The sequence below is a fragment of the Eschrichtius robustus genome, chromosome 1, assembly GCF_028021215.1.
Source record: "Eschrichtius robustus isolate mEscRob2 chromosome 1, mEscRob2.pri, whole genome shotgun sequence".
Taxonomy (NCBI): Eukaryota; Metazoa; Chordata; class Mammalia; order Artiodactyla; family Eschrichtiidae; genus Eschrichtius; species Eschrichtius robustus.
The window spans coordinates 12,749,405-12,770,645 of record NC_090824.1 but is presented as its reverse complement, the minus strand read 5'-3'; the positions used below and the strand labels follow the sequence as shown (position 1 = coordinate 12,770,645).

General features: G+C 35.7%; 1 protein-coding gene across 1 annotated transcript in view; it reads right to left on the bottom strand.

Moving 5' to 3' along the window:
- CATSPERB (cation channel sperm associated auxiliary subunit beta) overlaps positions 1-21,241 on the bottom strand; it is a 150,604-nt gene that overhangs the window by 22,569 nt on the left and 106,794 nt on the right. The window contains exons 20-26 of the mRNA XM_068547781.1: positions 16,538-16,677; positions 14,169-14,366; positions 13,319-13,429; positions 9,907-10,017; positions 3,396-3,531; positions 802-902; positions 25-99 (exon numbers count right to left, since the gene is read on the bottom strand). Of these exons, the coding sequence (XP_068403882.1) occupies positions 25-99; positions 802-902; positions 3,396-3,531; positions 9,907-10,017; positions 13,319-13,429; positions 14,169-14,366; positions 16,538-16,677 (872 nt within the window). The remainder of the gene's footprint in view (positions 1-24; positions 100-801; positions 903-3,395; positions 3,532-9,906; positions 10,018-13,318; positions 13,430-14,168; positions 14,367-16,537; positions 16,678-21,241) is intronic.

The following is a 21,241-nucleotide window of genomic DNA, read 5'->3' as shown; positions in this document are numbered from 1 at the left end:
TGGATACCTGTGCCTTCACTATACCTGAAATTCTTCACCTAAGTTACAAAACGAGACCCCCGGAACAACAGACACTCTGAAGTGAAAGAGCTCAGAGCCCTGTGGAAGAAACACACCAGGCATTAGCAACATTGACATGTATGTTCCTTTAAGTAAAAATATACACTGGGGCCACTTTCCCTACAGATTCTGCATAGAAAAATTCCAACCTCTTTTCTAAGGTTCTTGGGCATATACTTCATGTATCAAAATAAAAATGGAGGGAGAAGGACAAGAGTTAGAAACAGAGGGATTCGATAGCTGACACTTTTTTCTTTTTGAATGAGGAAACAGAAACATAAAATCTAACATGGCCTTGATGAGTACTTTGGGCTAATCCACATATTCATGGTTTTGAGATGTCCCCTAACTTTTATTGGCTTTCACAACAATCACCTAGATTATGTCAACTTGATGTGTTCTTAGGGGCAGCTGAACCCAGAAGACATGTGTCTGTACATCTCCAGGTGAAGAATACTGAGCCCATTTCCCCCTAACTTTTGGAAACACCTTTTCTGCTCCACCTTGATAATCTATTAGTCTTGCATTTTAGCTCAAAAAATGGTAAGTTAATGTTAAATTCAACATTCAGATATCTTTAGAAATATTATAATAGCATCACGGGAAATGGAGGAAAAATAAACTCCAAATAGCGATGCTCTTTCCACCATTCACGGATACCTATCCTTTAAAACTAAAACCAAAGACATACAGGTTTTATGTAAACTCAAAACAGGAAAAATAAAAATGCTGTCAACTTACCTTTATACTTAGGTTGAGGCCTAAAGGATTATACACTGGAGCATGAAGAATCGATTCTAAGTAGTCCTTCATTTTTTTTACATTTTCTGGCACAGTGTGTTCTAAAATTACACAAAGTATATTTTAAGCACATGTATGCTATTTTCGCATTCTGTGTAAAGCTTCTTAAATACAGTAAGGTACAATGAAAGATTCCACTCCACAACATGGCTAAATTATACATAATTTTAGTTCTGCTTGACTCTGTGGAGAATATATTTAGAGGAAATTAGGCCTAGCATCTGACACTGCATCTTCTCAGGGGCATCGTCAAGAAGGATGACCTCTTACCACCCTAGTTCAGGCTGACCTTTCTTTCCTGCCCTATGCTTATGACTATCCTGACCTGCAGATATTTTGGGTATTTGGCAATGAGATAATTTCAGGACTACCTTAGCAGTTGGTAAATGATTTCCAGTAAGGTAGCAGAGAAGTTCCACAATAAGACCACTTAAATCTTTTCTGAAAGAAGTGATCAGTTACTCCTATCTTCTTGTAATTCTCTCTAAAACCACACATGTAGTGTGGGGGTTAGAAATGGCAGTGGTGTAAAGGTACATGGGATCTAGAGGGGTAAAAAAAAAGCTCCGACTGTAGCGTTTGCCAATTTTCAGGGTGTGAATTTTTTAATTGAAGTATAGTTGATTTACAATGTTATGTTAGTTTCTGGTATATAGCAAAGTAATTCAGTTATATATATATATATTTATATATATAAATAATTTTTCATATTCTTCTCTAAGTTATTATAGGATATTGAGTATAGTTCCCTGTGCTATACAGTAGGACTTGTTATTTATTTATTTAGTTTGTATACAGTAGTGTGTATCTGCTAATCTCAAACTCCTAATTTATCCCTCTCCCACCTCCTTTCCCCTTTGGTGACCATAAATTTGTTTTCTATGTCTGTGAGTCTGTTTCTGTTTTGTAAATAAGTTCATTTGTGTCATATTCTAGATTCCACACATAAGTGATATCATATGATATTTGTCTTTTTCTTACTTCGCTTAGTATGATAATCTCTAGGTCCATCCACATTGCTGCAAATGGCATTATTTCATTCTTTTTTATAGCTGAGTAATATTCCATTGTGTGTGTGTATGTATATATGTATGTGTGTGTGTGTGTGTGTGTGTGTATATATATATATATATATATATATATATATATATATATATATATATATATGTCACATCTTCTTCATCCGTCCGTGGACATTTAGCTTGCTTCCATGTCTTGGCTATTGCAAATAGTGCTGCTATGAAAATAGGGGTGCATGTATCTTTTTGAATTATAGTTTTGTTGGGTTACATGCCCAGGAGTGGGATTGCTGGGTCATATGGTAGTTCTAGTTTTAGGTTTTTGAGGAACCTCCATACTGTTCTCCATAGTGGCTGCACCAATTTTCATTCCCATCAACAGTGTAGGAGGGTTCCCTTTTCTCCATACAGGATGTGAATATCATCATGGCTAATTTTAAGCAATGAATGGTTTAACAACCAGTATGCCATATGCTTGAATATTTAACAATCAGTGCTCAAAAAGAGCAGGCTCCAGCACACCACAGAAAATGAGGATGTTAGTTAAAGCAAAATATTTACTAATTCTCTTTGCTCAATTTTTCAATTCAAAAATGCATATGTTGGGCAGAGTAAGACTCTTACTGAATACCAAATGTCTGGATGTTTGATAACATTTGGAAATTTCATTTAACTCTATCTATTGATCTATCAATCTATCTACCTATTTATCTCCTTAAAAGTACACATTCGTGAACAAACACAAATGTGCAACAAAAAATTATATATTTGAGGTAAAACTGAATTGTGGTAGATTTCATTTTACTTATTTAGAAATACTTCTGCATCCTTTCAATTATTTTACCATAAAATATTTAAGAAACTTTTCTCATATAATTAGAAGATAGATCTTATAGATAATGTGGCAACACGTTTTATATCTTCCTTCATAACATTGCAAAAGCAATGAAAGGAGACACCAGACCAACGTGTAGCACAAATTCAATCATTTTTGCTGCTAATCTACATAATGGCTCTGAGTCCAGGTCACTGGAAGTGATGATGAAATAAGTGTGAGACACACAGACATAGAAAACAAACTTATGGTTACCAAAGGGGAAGCAGGTGGAGAGGGGATAAATTAGAAGGTGGGGATTAACATATACACAGTACTATATATAAAATAGGTAACCAACAAGGACCTACTGTATAGCACAGGGAACTCTACTCAATACTTTTTAACAACTTATAAGGGAAAAGAATCTGAAAAAGAATATATATATGTATGTATAACTGAATCACTGTGCTGTACACCTGAAACTAACATGATATTGTAAATCACCTATACGTCAAAAAAAAAAAAAAAAGAAGTGTGAGATGATAGAAGCAGCGTGAACAGCAACATGACAACTGATTCGACTTCTTTTCCAAAGAACTCTCGGCTATCTTTTGTGTAAACAGTTTTGTAAACCACTTCTCTACATAATAACAATAGTACGCATAGCTGTAATAATTGTAGAAGAAAGCAAACCTTACTTAGGTTCCAGTTTTCCCTGTTATTCACTTCAGTCACAGTAACCAGGTATGGAGTTTCCACTGGGATATGTCCATCCTCACTGTAAATTTTCAAAGAAATTGGATATTGTGTAACTGGAAACTTAAAACGAGGAACCTAAAATGCAAATGCCAAGAATGAATGTAAATTTGGAAAATTCAATACTAACTCTTCATTTCCTGGTAAAGAATGAATAGATGTATTCCCAAGAATTTGTCTATTCTATATGAAATGTGCTTCTGAGGGTTTCTGCCTTCTCAGAGTATAAAAAAAAAAAATCTGTCTTATAGTAGAATCACTGTGAACTCCAAAAGTAGTGCACAAAGACTGTGGTAACAAAACTCATGACTTTCTGTCGGCCTTTTTTCACAGGAATTTGCTATTATGGTATCCACACTTTTTCGGCCAACCCATATACCCTAAGATACTGCATGAACTGGGTCTTGCCCAAATCCCTTAACGGCCCTCTCCCTGCCAGTCATGATCTTTTTATTTTTTAATTTAATTTAATTTTATTTATTATTTTAGACAGCAGGTTCTTATTAGTCATCCATTTTATACACATCAGTGTATACATGTCAATCCCAATCTCCCAATTCATCCCACCATCACCACCGCCCCTTGCCACTTTCCCCCCTTGGTGTCCATACTTTTGTTCTCTACATCTGTGTCTCAATTTCTGCCCTACAAACCGGTTCATCTGTGCCATTCTTCTAGGTTCCACATATATGCGTTAATATACGATATTTGTTTTTCTTTCTGACTTACTTCACTCTGTATGAAAGTCTCTAGATCCATCCACGTCTCTATAAATGACCCAATTTCATTCCTTTTTATGGCTGAGTAATATTTCAATGTATATATGTACCACAACTTCTTTATCCATTCGTCTGTCGACAGGCATTTAGGTTGCTTCCATGTCCTGGCTATTGTAAATAGTGCTGCAGTGAACGTTGCGGTGCATGTGTCTTTTTGAATTATGGTTTTCTCTGGGTATATGCCCAGTAGTGGGATTGCTGGGTCAATATGGTAATTCTATTTTTAGTTTTTTAAGGAACCTCCATACTGTTCTCCATAGTGGCTGTATCAATTTACATTCCCACCAACAGTGCAAGAGAGTTCCCTTTTCTCCACACCCTCTCCAGCATTTGTTGTTTGTAGATTTTCTGATGATGTCCATTCTAACTGGTGTGAGGTGATACCTCATTGTAGTTTTGATTTGCATTTCTCTAATAATTAGTGATGTTGAGCTTTTCATGTGCTTCTTGGCCATCTGTATGTCTTCTTTGGAGAAATGTCTATTTAGGTCTTCTGCTCATTTTTGGATTGGGTTGTTTGTTTCTTTAATATTGAGCTGCATGAGCTGTTTATATATTTAGGAGATTAATCCTTTGTCCGTTGATTCATTTGCAAATATTTTCTCGGATTCTGAGGGGTGTCTTTTCGTCTTGTTTATGGTTTCCTTTGCTGTGCAAAAGCTTTTAAGTTTCATTAGATCCCATTTGTTTATTTTTGTTTTTATTTCCATTACTCTAGGAGGTGGATCAAAAAATATCTTGCTGTGATTTATGTCAAAGAGTGTTCTTCCTATGTTTTCCTCTAAGAGTTTTATAGTGTTCGGACTTACATTTAGGTCTCTAATCCATTTTGAGTTTATTTTTGTGTATGGTGTGAGGGAGTGTTCTAATTTCATTCTTTTACTTGTAGCTGTCCAGTTTTCCCAGCACCACTTATTGAAGAGACTGTCTTTTCTCCATTGTATATCCTTGCCTCCTTTGTCATAGATTAGTTGACCACAGGTGCTTGGGTTTATCTCTGGGCTTTCTATCTTGTTCCATTGATCTATATTTCTGTTTTTGTGCCAGTGCCATATTGTCTTGATTACTGTAGCTTTGTAGTATAGTCTGAAGTCAGAGACTCTGATTCCTCCAGCTCCGCTTTTTTCCCTCAAGACTGCTTTGGCTATTCAGGGTCTTTCGTGTCTCCATACAAATTTTAAGATTTTTTGTTCTAGTTCTGTAAAAAATGCCATTGGTAATTTGATAGGGATTGCATTGAATCTGTAGATTGCTTTGGGTAGTAGAGTCATTTTCACAATATTGATTCTTCCAATCTAAGAACATGGTATATCTCTCCATCTGTTTGTATCATCTTTAATTTCTTTCATCAGTGTCTTATAGTTTTCTGCATACAAGTCTTTTGTTTCCCTAGGTAGGTTTATTCCTAGGTATTTTATTCTTTTTGTTGCAGTGGTAAATGGGAGTGTTCCCTTAATTTCTCTTTCAGATTTTTCATCATTAGTATATAGGAATGCAAGAGATTTCTGTGCATTAATTTTGTATCCTGCAACTTTACCAAATTCATTGATTAGCTCTGGTAGTTTTCTGGTGGCATCTTTAGGATTCTCTATGTATAGTATCATGTCATCTGCAAACAGTGACAGTTTTACTTCTTCTTTTCCAATTTGTATTCCTTTTATTTCTTTTTCTTCTCTGATTGCCGAGGCTAGGACTTCTAAAACTATGTTGAATAATAGTGGTGAGCGTGGACATCTTTTTCTTGTTCCTGATCTTAGAGGAAATGCTTGCAATTTTTCACCATTGAGAATGATGTTTGCTGTGGGTTTGTCATATATGGCCTTTATTATGTTGAGGCAGGTTCCCTCTATGCCTACTTTCTGGAGAGTTTTTTTTTTTTTTTTAACATAAATGGGTGTTGAATTTTGTCAAAAGCTTTTTCTGCATCTATTGAGATGATCATATGGGTTTTATTCTTCAATTTGTTAATATGGTGTATCACATTGATTGATTTGCATATATTGAAGAATCCTTGCATCCCTGGGATAAATCCCACTTGATCATGGTGTATGATCCTTTCAATGTGTTGTTGGATTCTGTTTGCTAGTATTTTGTTGAGGATATTTGCATCTATATTCATCAGTGATATTGGTCTGTAATTTTCTTTTTTTGTAGTATCTTTGTCTGATTTTGGTATCAGGGTGATGGTGGCCTCATAGAATGAGTTTGGGAGTGTTCCTTCCTCTGCAATTTTTTGGAAGAGTTTGAGAAGGATGGGTGTTAGCTCTTCTCTAAATGTTTGATAGAATTCACCTGTGAAGCCATCTGGTCCTGGACTTTTGTTTGTTGGAAGATTTTTAATCACAGTTTCAATTTCATTACTTGTAACTGGTCTGTTCATATTTTCTATTTCTTCCTGGTTCAGTCTTGACAGGTTATACCTTTCTAAGAATTTGTCCATTTCTTCCAGGTTGTCCATTTTATTGGCATAGAGTTGCTTGTAGTAGTCTCTTAGAATGCTTTGTATTTCTGTGGTGCCTGTTGTAACTTCTCCTTTTTCATCTCTAATTTTATTGATTTGAGTCCTCTCCCTCTTTTTCTTGATGAGTCTGGCTAATGGTTTATCAATTTTGTTTATCTTCTCAAAGAAGCAGCTTTTAGTTTTATTGATCTTTGCTATTGTTTTCTTTGTTTCTATTTCATTTATTTCTGCTCTGATCTTTATGATTTCTTTCCTTCTGCTAACTTTGGGTTTTGTTTGTTCTTCTTTCTCTAGTTCCTTTAGGTGTAAGGTTAGATTGTTTACTTGAGATTTTTCTTGTTTCTTGAGGTAGGCTTGTAGAGCTATAATCTTCCCTCTTAGAACTGCTTTTGCCGCATCCCATAGGTTTTGGAATGTCGTGTTTTCATTGTCACTTGTCACTAGGTATTTTTTGATTTCCTCTTTGATTTCTTCAGTGATCTCTTGGTTATTTAGTAACGTATTGTTTAGCCTCCATGTGTTTGTGTATTTTCCGTTTTTTCCCCTGTAATTGATTTCTGATCTCATAGCATTGTGGTCAGAAAAGATGCTTGATATGACTTCAATTTTCTTAAATTTACTCAGGCTTGATTTGTGACCCAAGATGTGATCTATCCTGGAGAATGTTCTGTGCGCACTTGAGAAGAACGTGTAATCTGCTGTTTTGAGATGGAATGTCCTATAAATATCGATTAAATCTATCTGGTCTATTGTGTCATTTAAAGCTTGTGTTTCCTTAGTAATTTTCTGTTTGGATGATCTGTCCATTGGTGTAGGTGAGGTGTTAAAATCCCCCACTATTATTGTGTTACTGCTGTTTTCCTCTTTTAGAGCTGTTAGCAGTTGCCTTACGTATTGAGGTGCTCCTATGTTGGGTGCATATATATTTATAATTGTTATATCTTCTTCTTCTTCAATTGATCCCTTTATCATTATGTAGTGTCCTTCCTTGTCTCTTGTAACATTCTTCATTTTAAAGTATGTTTTATCTGATATGAGAATTGCTACTCCAGCTTTCTTTTGATTTCCATCTGCATGGAATATCTTTTTCCATCCCCCTCACTTTCAGTCTGTATGTGTCCCTAGGTCTGAAGTGGGTCTCTTGTAGACAGCATATAGATGGGTATTGTTTTTGTATCCATTCAGCAAGCCTGTGTCTTTTGGTTGGAGCATTTAATCCATTCACGTTTAAGGTAATTATCAATATGTATGTTCCTATGACCATTTTATTAATTGTTTTGTGTTTGTTTTTGCAGGTCCTTTTCTTCTCTTGTGTTTCCCACTTAGAGAAGTTCCTTTAGCGTTTGTTGTAGAGCTGGTCTGGTGGTGCTGAATTCTCTTAGCTTTTGCTTGTCTGTAAAGCTTTTGATTTCTCCATCAAATCTGAATGAGATCCTTGCCGAGTAGAGTAATCTTGGTTTTAGGTTCTTCCCTTTCATCACTTTAAGTATATCATGCCACTCCCTTCTGGCTTGTAGAGTTTCTGCTGAGCAATCAGCTGTTAACCTTATGGGCATTCCCTTGTATGTTATTTGTCGTTTTTCCCTTGCTGCTTTCAATAATTTTTCTTTGTCTTTAATTTTTGCCAATTTGATTACTATGTGTCTCGGAGTGTTTCTCCTTGGGTTTATCCTGTATGGGACCTGCTGTGCTTCCTGGACTTGGGTGGCTATTTCCTTTCCCATGTTAGGGAAGTTTTTGACTATAATCTCTTCAAATATTTTCTCGGGTCCTTTCTCTCTCTCTTCACCTTCTGGGACCCCTATAATGCAACTATTGTTGTGTTTAATGTTGTCCCAGAGGTCTCTTAGGCTGTCTTCATTTCTTTTCATTCTTTTCTCTTTATTCTGTTCCATGGCAGTGAATTCCACCATTCTGTCTTCCAGGTCACTTATCCGTTCTTCTGCCTCAGTTATTCTGCTATTGATTCCTTCTAGTGTAGTTTTCATTTCAGTTATTGTATTGGTCATCTCTGTTTGTTTGTTCTTTAATTCTTCTAGGTCTTTGTTAAACATTTCTTGCATCTTCTTGATCTTTGCCTCCATTGTTTTTCCGAGGTCCTGGATCATCTTCACTATCATTATTCTGAATTCTTTTTCTGGAAGGTTGCCTATCTCCACTTCATTTAGTTGTTTTTCTGGGGTTTTATCTCGTTCCTTCATCTGGTACATAGCCCTCTGTCTTTTCATCTTGTCTATCTTTCTGTGAATGTGGTTTTTGTTCCACAGGTTGCAGGATTGTAGTTCTTCTTGCTTTTGCTGGCTGCTCTCCCAGTCATGATCTTTCAACCACACTCATTAAACTCAGGCTCTGGAGTTCAAATCTAGCTCCATCACATATTAATGATGTGGTCTTTGGCAAATTACCAGGCTTCTCTGTGCCTCAAATGAAATGAGACAAGTTATGGAGAAGCCTTAGAGCAGTACATGGTAGACAGTAAATGCTCAAGAAATACTGGAATTCAGCAAGGGTGGAGTTGTGGAGGTATACAATAGCAACCCTCATAGTTTATTGACTGCTGACTCTATGCCCAATATTATAGTAAGCGATTTTATCTTTGTATAAAGTAATTTAAAATAATGCCATATACAGTCCAACAAGGCCTTTGAAATAGATCTACTTGAAAGTTATACAAAGTGCACAGGTAAGTCAGCTAATGCAGATACCAACATCAACTTGATATATGTCTGAATGTTTGGAGCCTAACAGAATGAAGTATTTGACACAGAACCCATTCTCTTAACCAACATATTATACTGTCTTCTATTTTGTCACTAGTACCTTGAGCTTTAAGTTCTATGTTCTCAGAACCTGATACACGTTTGATAGTCAATACTTTTTTAAATGAATCAATATTCACCATAATCTAGTGTAACGTTTGACAGGTTATACATTGTTTTCATATAGATATAAGCATGTGTGTGTGTGTATCTTTATAAGAACCTGTGAAATGAACAAGGCAATGCAGATATTATTCTATTCTACAGATGAGGTTAATTACCATGTCTGGGGACATTTAAATTCAAATATTTTTAGCTCTATGTCATATTTAATTCTATGTCATAATAAAACAGTATTTCTATGTCTTAGTTTTCATGTTTAACCAAAATGTGCATTTCAAAATCTTATTAATATGAAAATACTCTGTCTTCAGGAAATTAAAGATTATCTTACCTTTTCTCTGCAGTCTGAGAAAGCAACAGCATGTGAAAACTTCTGATTATTTGTGCAATTACACTCCTCCCGAGTAGACACATTTGCACACTGTTTGAATTTACCAGATTTCTGCAAATAGAATTAAAATAGGTTGATGTGCTTTTTTTGGTGGCAGGATTTCTGCAAACTGAGTAAATGTGCAATAAATATTTGTTGCCTGAATGAATAAAATCCCTGAGAAGTTAAAAAGGGAAAAAATCCATTAATAACAAGGTAAAAGCACAGTATTTCTGAATTTTGTCTCCTTGCTTGGAATGAACCCAAGTATCACTCAGCTGCTTGCCAGTTTACCTCAGGGCCATTGATAGTCAACATGCATGGGACCCAGAAAGCCTGTGTCTTTCTGAATGCAGTAATTAAGATGCCCACCTCCATCGCTGGCATGGAAACTGAGACCTAAAAGAACAGACTTGATATGATGGGCTGCCGACTATGGATACTCTCCAAACCTACTATTTTGTACTTATCTCTCCTCATAGCAGTCACTAAGGCTGTTTAAAATCTCCACTATAACCATCCACTTGTCATTCATTTTTTCATTTGATCACTCTTGCTAGAGATTGGTTTATTCGTTTTTTCAAAGAACTGGCTTTTGATTTTGATAATCAACTCTATTTCTAAAAACGTTATTCTTCTTTCTACTTCTTTTAAGATTACCATTCTCGTCCTCATTGCTTCTTTTTTTCTTCTTTTTATTGAGATAACATTTAGCATTTTCAAATGTACAATGCAGTGGGTTTTAGTATACTCACAATGTTATTCAGTCATCACCACTATCTAATTTCAGAACTAATTTGCTGCTTAGTTAGGTTCATTCAGCTCTTCCAATCTTTTGAGCTGTTTCACGATTACATTTTAAATTTCTGACATCTTTTTTTTGTGTGTGATGTCTGTCTCCAATTTTTTTTTCATGGTTGCAATATGACTGAAACTGTTCTGAAATAATTATTTTGCTTATTCTAAAGTTTGCTTGTATTTATGATACTGTTTTCCAAGGCATGAGTTTTTTAGTTGTTTAGATTTATGCTTCTTTTTTATTGTGGAAGTTTTCTTCAAATATTTGGTGTTTTACAGTTGTCTGCTTATCCTTGGAGAGTCTAACTGCCAACTCTGTATCTGGAATGACATCACACATGATTGCCTAGTAAGGGGATGATGCCAGCATAACAAGAAGTCACAGTGTTGGTTCAGATGTACTTTTTTCCCAGCCGTTATATTTTGAGGTGATCAGAGGCAGAATTACATAAATTTTGAGCAGTCTGCTCCACTAGATGATGCTATTTAATTTGTGTAACTTTTAAAGCTTATTCTCCCCCATTAAAGATCCACGAAGATGTCATGTTTATCTTGTTCACTGTTGTCTCCCCAGAGAATATCTGTTTGTACAGTGTCTGATAACTCTGGAAATGCTGAAATTAACATTTGTTGAATGTATAAAAGGTGCCCCCCCCAAAACCTGTTATTTACTTATGTGTAAATTAGATACATTTCCTATTCAACTCCCAAGAAACTCCAGAAGAAAAAAAAAATCCAAACGAAGGATTTCCATGTAAATATATTAAACTCATATTTCAATAGAGGAGGCTTGCATCTAGTGACATAACAGACTTTATCTTTGGAAGAAACTGCAACTGAAGAATTCAGTATTTGAGTTGCTCATTGCCTGGAGCAGAGCTGCTTACCCTGAAATCCAAGATTCAACAAGAAGTCAACCTCGTGTGTGTGTGTGTCTGTAATCATATGTGTATAAATGTGTATTATTTGTTTGTTGAACAATTTTTAAGCACTCCCTATGTCGGGCACTTTTCTGGGTACTAAAGATATTGTAGAGAATAAAATAGATTAAAAAAAACCCCAAAATAACCCTGCTTTATGTAGCTTACCTTTTAATGAAATACAATAAATAAATGGGTAAAATATTTAAAATTGTAAAAGTGCAGTGAAGAAAAATAAGGCAAGGAAGGGGGACAGGAGTGGGCATCAGTGGAGGTGGAGGTTACAATTCTAAATAGAGTGGCCAAGGAAGGTCTGACAATGATGGTGACATTTAAGCAAAAATCTGAAGATGGTGATGGAATGCGCTATGTGATATCTGGCACATTCCAGACAGAGGAAATTTTTGAAACTTAAAGACCCTGAGGTGGAAATAGGTCTGGTATACTTGAAGAACAGCAAGGAGGCCAATGTGTGCAGAACAGAGTGACCTGCGGGAAATCAGGTCAGATGTGAAGCCAAGGCTGAACCACAGAGGACCTTATAAACCATTGTAAGAATTTGGCTTTTACTCTGAATGAGATGGGAAGATGATGAAGAATTTTGAATAAAAGAAACAACCATTTTCTGTCTTTGTGTGTGTGTGTATGGTCATGAATGCATATGAATGTCTGCTTGTCCATATGTATATGCAGTTAGGTGCGTTTTTCTCGAGAGAGATGTTACAGGTATCTGTGAGGTTTCCTTGGGAAGCCACCCCATGATGTACTTTTCTTTTTTTAAAAAAAGTATTTATTTATTTATTTATTTTGGCTGCACTGGGTCTTTATTGCGGCACGCGGGATCTTTAGTTACATACGCATGTGGGCTTCTTAGTTGCGGCATGCATGCAGGACCTAGTTCCCCTGATTAGGGATCAAACCCAGGCCCCCTGCATTGGGAGCTTGGAGTCTTAACCACTGGACCACCAGGGAAGTCCTGATGTATTTTTCTTTTGAGTCTAGTGGTTTCTCTCTGTTCTACCTTGCTCACCCTGACTCCAGAGAGGCAGAGTGCTGCTGGGGTTTGGTTATGTTCTAGGCGGATCCTCGGCAGTTCAAATGAGTCTATGTTGGAGCAAACACTCTTCTCTCCTTTTGGACATCATTCCTTTCACAGAGCTGTGAGATGGGTCTGAGGCCCCTTTCATTTAAAAAACGATGTTCTCACTCTACCTATGCTCTTTGAAATTCAAATGGGAGCTAGGGAGAGGTCAAGGGGAAAAAGTCCATTTAGACCTCTTGGTTCCAAAACTGTATCCAGGAGTAGCAGTAAGAGAAGAAAAGGCTAAAGAAGTAGTAGGAGGAACAGGGATAGCAGTATTATTATTATTATTATTATTATTATTATTAGTAGTAGTAGTAGTAGTAGTAGTAGTAGTAATAGTAGTAGTAGTAGTAATGAGGGAGGAGGAGAGGGAAGGGGAGGGGGAGGAGATGGAGCGGGGAGGGGGAGAGGGAAGGTGAGGAGGAGAAAAAGTAGTGATGTTATCAGGGCGGATTATGATTAATGCACCTTCTCATTTAATCTCCACAGCTAGGTCTGTCCATCTGTAATTTTACTGAATGATTTCTTGAATTCAAATGAATACTAGTATATCTACAGAAAAAATATTTACCTTTGACTTGTGAAATAGATTTCTTGGTATGGGTTTGCTAGGATCTGCATGATAAAAATTATCTGTAAGTGGAATAGCTATTCCCATATTAGAGGGAGGCCTGTAGTTTATCTGAAAATGATTAAACAAAGTTAGTGTAAAGTTCATTATTATTTACTAAGTCTTTCATTTAAAAATCTTGATTTTCTAGAAAAGCATTCAAAACAAATATTTCACTTTCAGCTCCTGGTATTTAAGTAAATTTCTCTTTCTCCAGCACTCCCTCAACCCATGGTAATACAACTTGGACCGTGTAAATAAGTGAAAAAAGTTTTAGAACCTAAAGTAGCTGTCATAAAGTCAATGCAATAAAGTTTAAACACCTTATAAAGAGGCTTAGTGACATATTTAGTAAATAATTCTTCAAGTTTGGTTATTTTTTTGTCACAAAGAAAATTATAAGTAATAAGTTAACAAAGATATTTTTAAAAGAGTCACAGAGTCTGACAAGGCAAAAATTAAAATTGTTATTACATTGAAATGGGACCTGTAAGATATATCAGCTCAGGATGAGAATGAGTCAACTTAAGGGCAAATAACTGTATATATTGTGAAAGCCCAAGATTATGCCACCATAATATAGCATAAAACGTGATATTAATAATGATAAGACTAAGTTACCAAGAAAAATCATTATTTCAGAAAGTTCTCACATTTTAGTCATCATATCCTCCAAATGACATGAGGATTGAAAAATAACTGGGTTGTTTTGAGCATTTCAGGAAAGAAATGCTAAGACCGAATGGCCAGCCGATCATACAAAAGTAATCTATCACTGGTACCCTTCAAACAATCTGCTTAGGTTTCTTACTGGCAAAACTTTGATCATATTAAAACCCTGACTGTCCATGTGAACTCCACTGATCCAGTCCTCCAATGGGATAATTTCACTAGGAATGTGATGCATAGACTTGAGATAACTACAGCTGCTTTTCAACGTTGGCACGAATGTTGTAACAAGACACTCAGTCGATGCTCCCCAGACAATAAACGCCAGTGAAGTTGAACCCTGGAAATATCCAAATAAATGAAGGTTATTTAAAGTAACTGTTATCGGCTGAACTGTGTCTACTCCATATGTTGAAGTCTTAACCTCCAGTATCTCAGAATGTGATTGTATTTGGAGATAAGGCCTTTAAAGAGGCAAAAGTTAAGATGAGATCATTAGGGTAGGCTCTAATCCAATGTGATGAGTGTCATGTAACAACAGGAAATTTGAAAACAGACACACACAGAGGGAAGACCATGTGAAGACACAGGGAGAAGACAGCCATCTGCAGACCAAGGAGAGAGGCCTTAGAAGAAACCAACCCTGCCAATGCCTTGATCTTGGCTTCTAGCCTTTGGAACTGTGAGAAAATAAATTTCTGTTGTTTAAGCCACTCAGTCCATAGTATTTTGTTATGGCAGCCCTGGCAAACTAGCACAGTACCCAAGTAAAGAATACAGAAAATAAAAATGAAAAGAAATAGAAAAAGAATGATAATAGAAAACAGAAATAGAGTCATAAGTTTGATCATAACGATCTGTTTGAGGACAAATCTTAACAGAAGACATATTCTTTTCCAGGAAGAAATACATTCCAATCTAATTGCCTGTGGGTGACATTTGGAAATGAGCAAGGATCAAGTGTTTATTATTAAATAAACACTATTATTGGATGTAGTTGGATGTAAATCCAACTTAGAATGGCAAGGCTTCCCTCATTCATTGATGAGCATTGACATTTGCTTGGATAATACAAGTAAAATAACTTCCATTGGTATACATTTTGAAAAGAAGATACTCACTTAGCAATCACTGTATTTCACAAAGATATGTTTTTAGTAGAAATTTATGTACAAAAACCATATTTGAACCTTGCATGATATTAAACATTAACAAAATTTGATAAATTCTGTTTGAAATTTTTAAGTACTTCTTGAAATTAAAAAATGTAGAAATACTAATAATTATACTGATGTAGTAGACTCTAGTAGTTTTTCCCCCATCTCTATACTCTGTAAGCCATTAAAAATAATCTATTTTTAATGAATTTTTGCTAAAACACATTGAACCAGAATCTAAGCAGGGTTCTACTAATAAAGGAAATTTGGGGTGGGAGGAGGGGGGTGGCACAAGTTCAATAAGAAATAAGGAAGTAAACAGAAAAATCTAGAGTACTGGAGATTCTACAACATAACTGACTCAATTGCTACAATTCAATGGCAGGGGAAGAAAATGGAGTCATACCTACCTTAAACTAAAAGAAACTTAAGAGATTAATAAATAACCACATACTGTGTGACTCTTGTTTGGATCCCAATTCTAACAAACCAACCCTAAACTTTTTTTTTTTTGAGAAAATTGGGGGAATTTGATTATGGACTGGGTTTTATAGGATACCAAAAAAAAATTCGTTTAAAAAATTTCAGGGATGATAAGGGCATTCTTGTTATGTGAGAGATAATACACATATTTTTTGGAGATATGTATGGAAGCATATAGGAGTGAAATGACATAATGTCTGCTATTCATTTAAAAGTATGTCAGAATATAAACCAAAAAAAATTAAATAGAGATGATAAAACAGAAGTATCAAAACCTTGACTATTGTTTAATTTGAGAAATAGGTATATGGAAATTCTTCTTTTGTCTATATCTGAAAATTTTCATGATAAACAGATGGTAGAATTTGCAGAAAAATATTTGACATAAAAGGATTAAACTATATAATTAAGTGGAAGGAGCAAATTTTTAAAAATGTATATACAATGCTCTCCCAGTTTTAGGGGGAAAAAAAGGAAAATACTATAAATTCATAGTGATTGAGCATTTTCTATGTGCCAGACATTGTTTTAGATGGCCTAACTGAATTATCACATTTAATTCTCAAAACAATCCTATGAGGTAGGTATTATTAGTATCACTTCCATTTTATAGATGAGGAAACTTAGAGTAAAGTAACTTTCCTAAGCTCACAAAAACAGTACCAGCAGTGAAAACTAACTCAGGTAGTCTTTTCCAGAGCTCACTTTTTAAATCTCTATCACATACAGCATTTTCGTAATTCCCAAAATGTTAAAAGTGTTTAGTCATCCTTGATAGGTAGGATTATGCATGATTTTTCCTTTTTCTTAGCTTATATTCTAAATTTTCTATAATCAATAGATATTTTTTAATAATTAAAGAAAAACTTACTTGACGTAAAGTTTTGCTGGCTGCAGAAATTTCCATTAGATAACTATCAGTGCCATCAAAATAGCCTTCAACTTTAACTTCCAACAAATTTGGGTTTCCAATGACTACTTTCAGTAGTGGGATTTCAAGTGTTTGAACACCTTTGGAAACAAAGCCAAGAGTGAACATGAAATCATGAAAATTTTAAGCAATTTCATAATGACTGGCTGATCAGAATTCTAGAACATCTACAGAATCTATTTATACAGAGTTATCTTTAATGGTTCTTAGAAAAATTTAACTTTGCAAATACTTTCTCCTAATCTTTTTCAAAGAAATATTGCTCCCCTCCACCCCTCATTCCTCAGCCAGGTTCTCGAAGGCAGTCACTTGGATAGTCTTGGTCACACTGAGTTGGCTAACTCAGTAGAGAAACTGAGAATACACGCTCAATTTAAAGGGCTGTCAATCAGTTGCTGCCAAGAGAAAAACCCTAGGCAGTTAACACAATATGTCATTAGGCCACTTCCTGCCTTCAGGGCCCCTGTTTGCAATCTCTCCATACTGAGAAATTTAATGGAAAGAGAGATTTGAAAGACCATGTAATCTAACTGCCATCTTTGCTAATTAGTAAATCAGAGCTGAGTAGTAAATAAGTTGCCTCAAGTCTCAGCTCTAGCAGTTTCCCTTAAATCAAAGTGATCTGGCCAGTGCTTCCTAAACTATAACTGGGGATTTTGTTAGAATGCCAATTCTGACTTAACAGTTCTGAGGAGGGGGCTGAGATTCCACATCCTGTCCCCTTCATACCTTTATTGAGGTATACTGACAAATAAAATTGTATATTTTTAAAGTGTATAATGTGGAGATTTGTTGTACTTATACATTGTGAAATGATTACCACAATTAAGTTAATTAATACAGCCACCACCTCACATTGTGTGTGTGTGTGTGTGTGTGTGTGTGTGTGTGTGGTGGGAACACTTAAGATCTACTCTTTTAGCAAATTTCAACTATACAGTACAGTATTATTAACTATAGCTATCGTGCTATGTATTATATCCCCAAGACATTTATTTTATAACTGGAAGTTTGTACTCTTTGACCAACATCTGCCCATTTTCTCCATCCCCCAGCCCCTGGCAACCAGCACTCTATTTCTATGAGTTAGGCATTTTTTTTTTTAAGATTCCACATATGAGTGAGATCACACACTACTTGTCTTTCTCTGGCTTATTTCACTCAGCATAATGTCTTCCAGGTTCATCCATGTTGTTCATCCTTCTTTTTTATGGCTGTATAATATTTCTTTGTGCATATATACCACATTTCTTTATCCATTCATCTGTTGAAGGACCCTTACATTGTTTCCATACCTGGGCTATTGTGAGTAATGCTGCAATGAAAGTGGGAGTACAGATACCTCTTCAAGATACTGATTTTGTTTCCTTTAGATATATACCGAGAAGTGGGATTGTTAGATCATATGGTAGCTCTATTGTTAACTTTTTTGAGAAACTTCCATACTATTTTTCATAGTGACTGAACAAATTTATATTCCTACCAAGAGTGCAAAAGGGTTCCCTTTACTCCACATCCTCACCAGCACTTAACTATCTCTTGTCTATTTGATAACAGCCATTCTAACAGGTGTGAGGTGATATCTCATTATAGTTTGTTTGTTTGTTTTTCTTTTTTAAACATCTTTATTGGAGTATAATTGCTTTACAATGGTGTGTTAGTTTCTGCTTTATAACAAAGTGAATCAGTTATACATATACATATGTTCCCATATCTCTTCCCTCTTGCGTCTCCCTCCCTCCCACCCTCCCTATCCCACCCCTCTAGGTGATCACAAAGCACCGAGCTGATCTCCCTGTGCTATGCGGCTGCTTCCCACTAGCTATCTATTTTACATTTGGTAGTGTATATATGTCCATGCCACTCTCTCGCCCTGTCACATCTTACCCCTCCCCCTCCCCATATCCTCAACTCCATTCTCTAGTAGATCTGTGTCTTTATTCCCGTCTTGACACTAGGCTCTTCATGACCTTATTTTTTTTCTTTTTTCCTTAGATTCCATATATATGTGTTAGCATATTGTATTTGTTTTTCTCTTTCTGACTTACTTCACTCTGTATGACAGACTTTAACTCCATCCACCTCACTACAAATACCTCCATTTCGTTTCTTTTTATGGCTGAGTAATATTCCATTGTATATATGTGCCACATCTTCTTTATCCATTCATCCGATGATGGACACTTAGGTTGCTTCCATGTCCTGGCTATTGTAAATAGAGCTGCAGTGAATATTTTGGTACATGACTCTTTTTGAATTATGGTTTTCTCAGGGTATATGTCCAGTAGTGGGATTGCTGGGTCATATGGTAGTTCTATTTTTAGTTTTTTAAGGAACCTCCATACTGTTCTCCATAGTGACTGTATCAATTTACATTCCCACCAACAGTGCAAGAGGGTTCCCTTTTCTCCACACCCTCTCCAGCATTTATTGTTTGTAGATTTTTTGATGATGGCCATTCTGACTGGTGTGAGATGATATCTCATTGTAGTTTTGATTTGCATTTCTCTAATGATTAATGATGTTGAGCATTCTTTCATGTGTCTGTTGGCAATCTGTATATCTTCTTTGGAGAAATGTCTGTTTAGGTCTTCTGCCCATTTTTGGATTGGGTTGTTTGTTTTTTTGTTATTGAGCTGCATGAGCTGCTTGTAAATCTTGGAGATTAATCCTTTGTCAGTTGCTTCATTTGCAAATATTTTCTCTCATTCTGAGGGTTGTCTTTTGGTCTTGTTTATGGTTTCCTTTGCTGTGCAAAAGATTTTAAGTTTCATTAGGTCCCATTTGTTTATTTGTGTTTTTATTTCCATTTCTCTAGGAATTGGGTCAAAAAGGATCTTGCTGTGATTTATGTCATAGAGTGTTCTGCCTATGTTTTCCTCTAAGAGTTTGATAGTGTCTGGACTTACATTTAGGTCTTTAATCCATTTTGAGTTTATTTTTGTGTATGGTGTTAGGGAGTGTTCTAATTTCATTCTTTTACATGTACCTGTCCAGTTTTCTCAGCACCACTTATTGAAGAGGCTGTCTTTTCTCCACTGTATATGCTTGCCTCCTTTATCAAAGATAAGTTGACCATATGTGCGTGGGTTTATCTCTGGGCTTTCTATCCTGTTCCATTGATCTATGTTTCTGTTTTTGTGCCAGTATCATACTGTCTTGATTACTGTAGCTTTGTAATATAGTCTGAAGACAGGGAGCCTGATTCCTCCAGCTCTGTTTTTCTTTCTCAAGATTGCTTTGGCTATTCCAGGTCTTTTGAGTTTCCATACAAATTGTGAAATTTTTTGTTCTAGTTCTGTGAAAAATGCCATTGGTAGTTTGAAAGGGATTGCATTGAATCTATAGATTGCTTTGGGTAGTATAGTCATTTTCACAATGTTGATTCTTCCAATCCAAGAACATGGTATATCTCTCCATCTATTTGTATCATCTTTATTTTCTTTCATCAGTGTCTTATAATTTTCTGCATACAGGTCTTTTGTCTCCTCAGGTAGGTTTATTCCTAGATATTTTATTCTTTTTGTCGCAATGGTAAATGGGAGTGTTTTCTTAATTTCAGTTTCAGATTTTTCATCATTAGTGTATAGGAATGCAAGAGATTTCTGCGCAAATCAATCAACGTGACACATCATATTAACAAATTGAAGGAGAAAAACCATATGATCATCTCAATAGATGCAGAGAAAGCTTTTGACAAAATTCAACACCCATTTATGATAAAAGCCCTGCAGAAAGTAGGCATAGAGGGAACTTTCCTCAACACAATAAAGGCCATATATGACAAACCCACAGCCAACATTGTCCTCAATGGTGAAAAACTGAAACCATTTCCACTAAGATCAGGAACAAGACAAGGTTGCCCACTCTCACCACTATTATTCAACATAGTTTTGGAAGTGTTAGCCACAGCAATCAGAAAAGAAAAAGAAATAAAAGGAATCCAAATCAGAAAAGAAGAAGTAAAGCTGTCACTGTTTGCGGATGACATGATACTATACATATAGAATCCTAAAGATGCTACCAGAAAACAACTAGAACTAATCAATGAATTTGGTAAAGTAGCAGGATACAAAATTAATGCTCATTATAGTTTTGATTTGCATTTCCCTGATGATTAGTGATATTGAACACCTTTCCATATACCTGTTGGCCATTTGCATATCTTTGGAGAAATGTCTATTCAGGTCCTTAACACATTTTTAATTGGATTATTTGTTTGTTTGCTATTGAGCTGTATGAGTTCCTTTTATATTATAGATACTAACCCCTTATCAGATATATGGTTTGCAAATATTTTCTCCCACTCTATATGTTGCCTTTTCTTTTTTTTTTAACGTTTTTATTGGAGTATAATTGCTTTACAATGGTGTGTTAATTTCTGCTTTATAACAAAGTGAATCAGTTATACATATACATATATCCCATATCTCTTCCCTCTTGCTTCTCCCTCCCTCCCACCCTCCCTATCCTTCTAGCTGGTCACAAAGCACTGAGCTGATCTCCCTGTGCTATGCAACTGCTTCCCACTAGCTATCTATTTTACATTTGGTAGTGTTTATATGTCCATATATATACTACCACTCTCTCACTTTGTCCCAGCTTACCCTTCTCCCTCCCCGTGTCCTCAAGTCCATTCTCTAG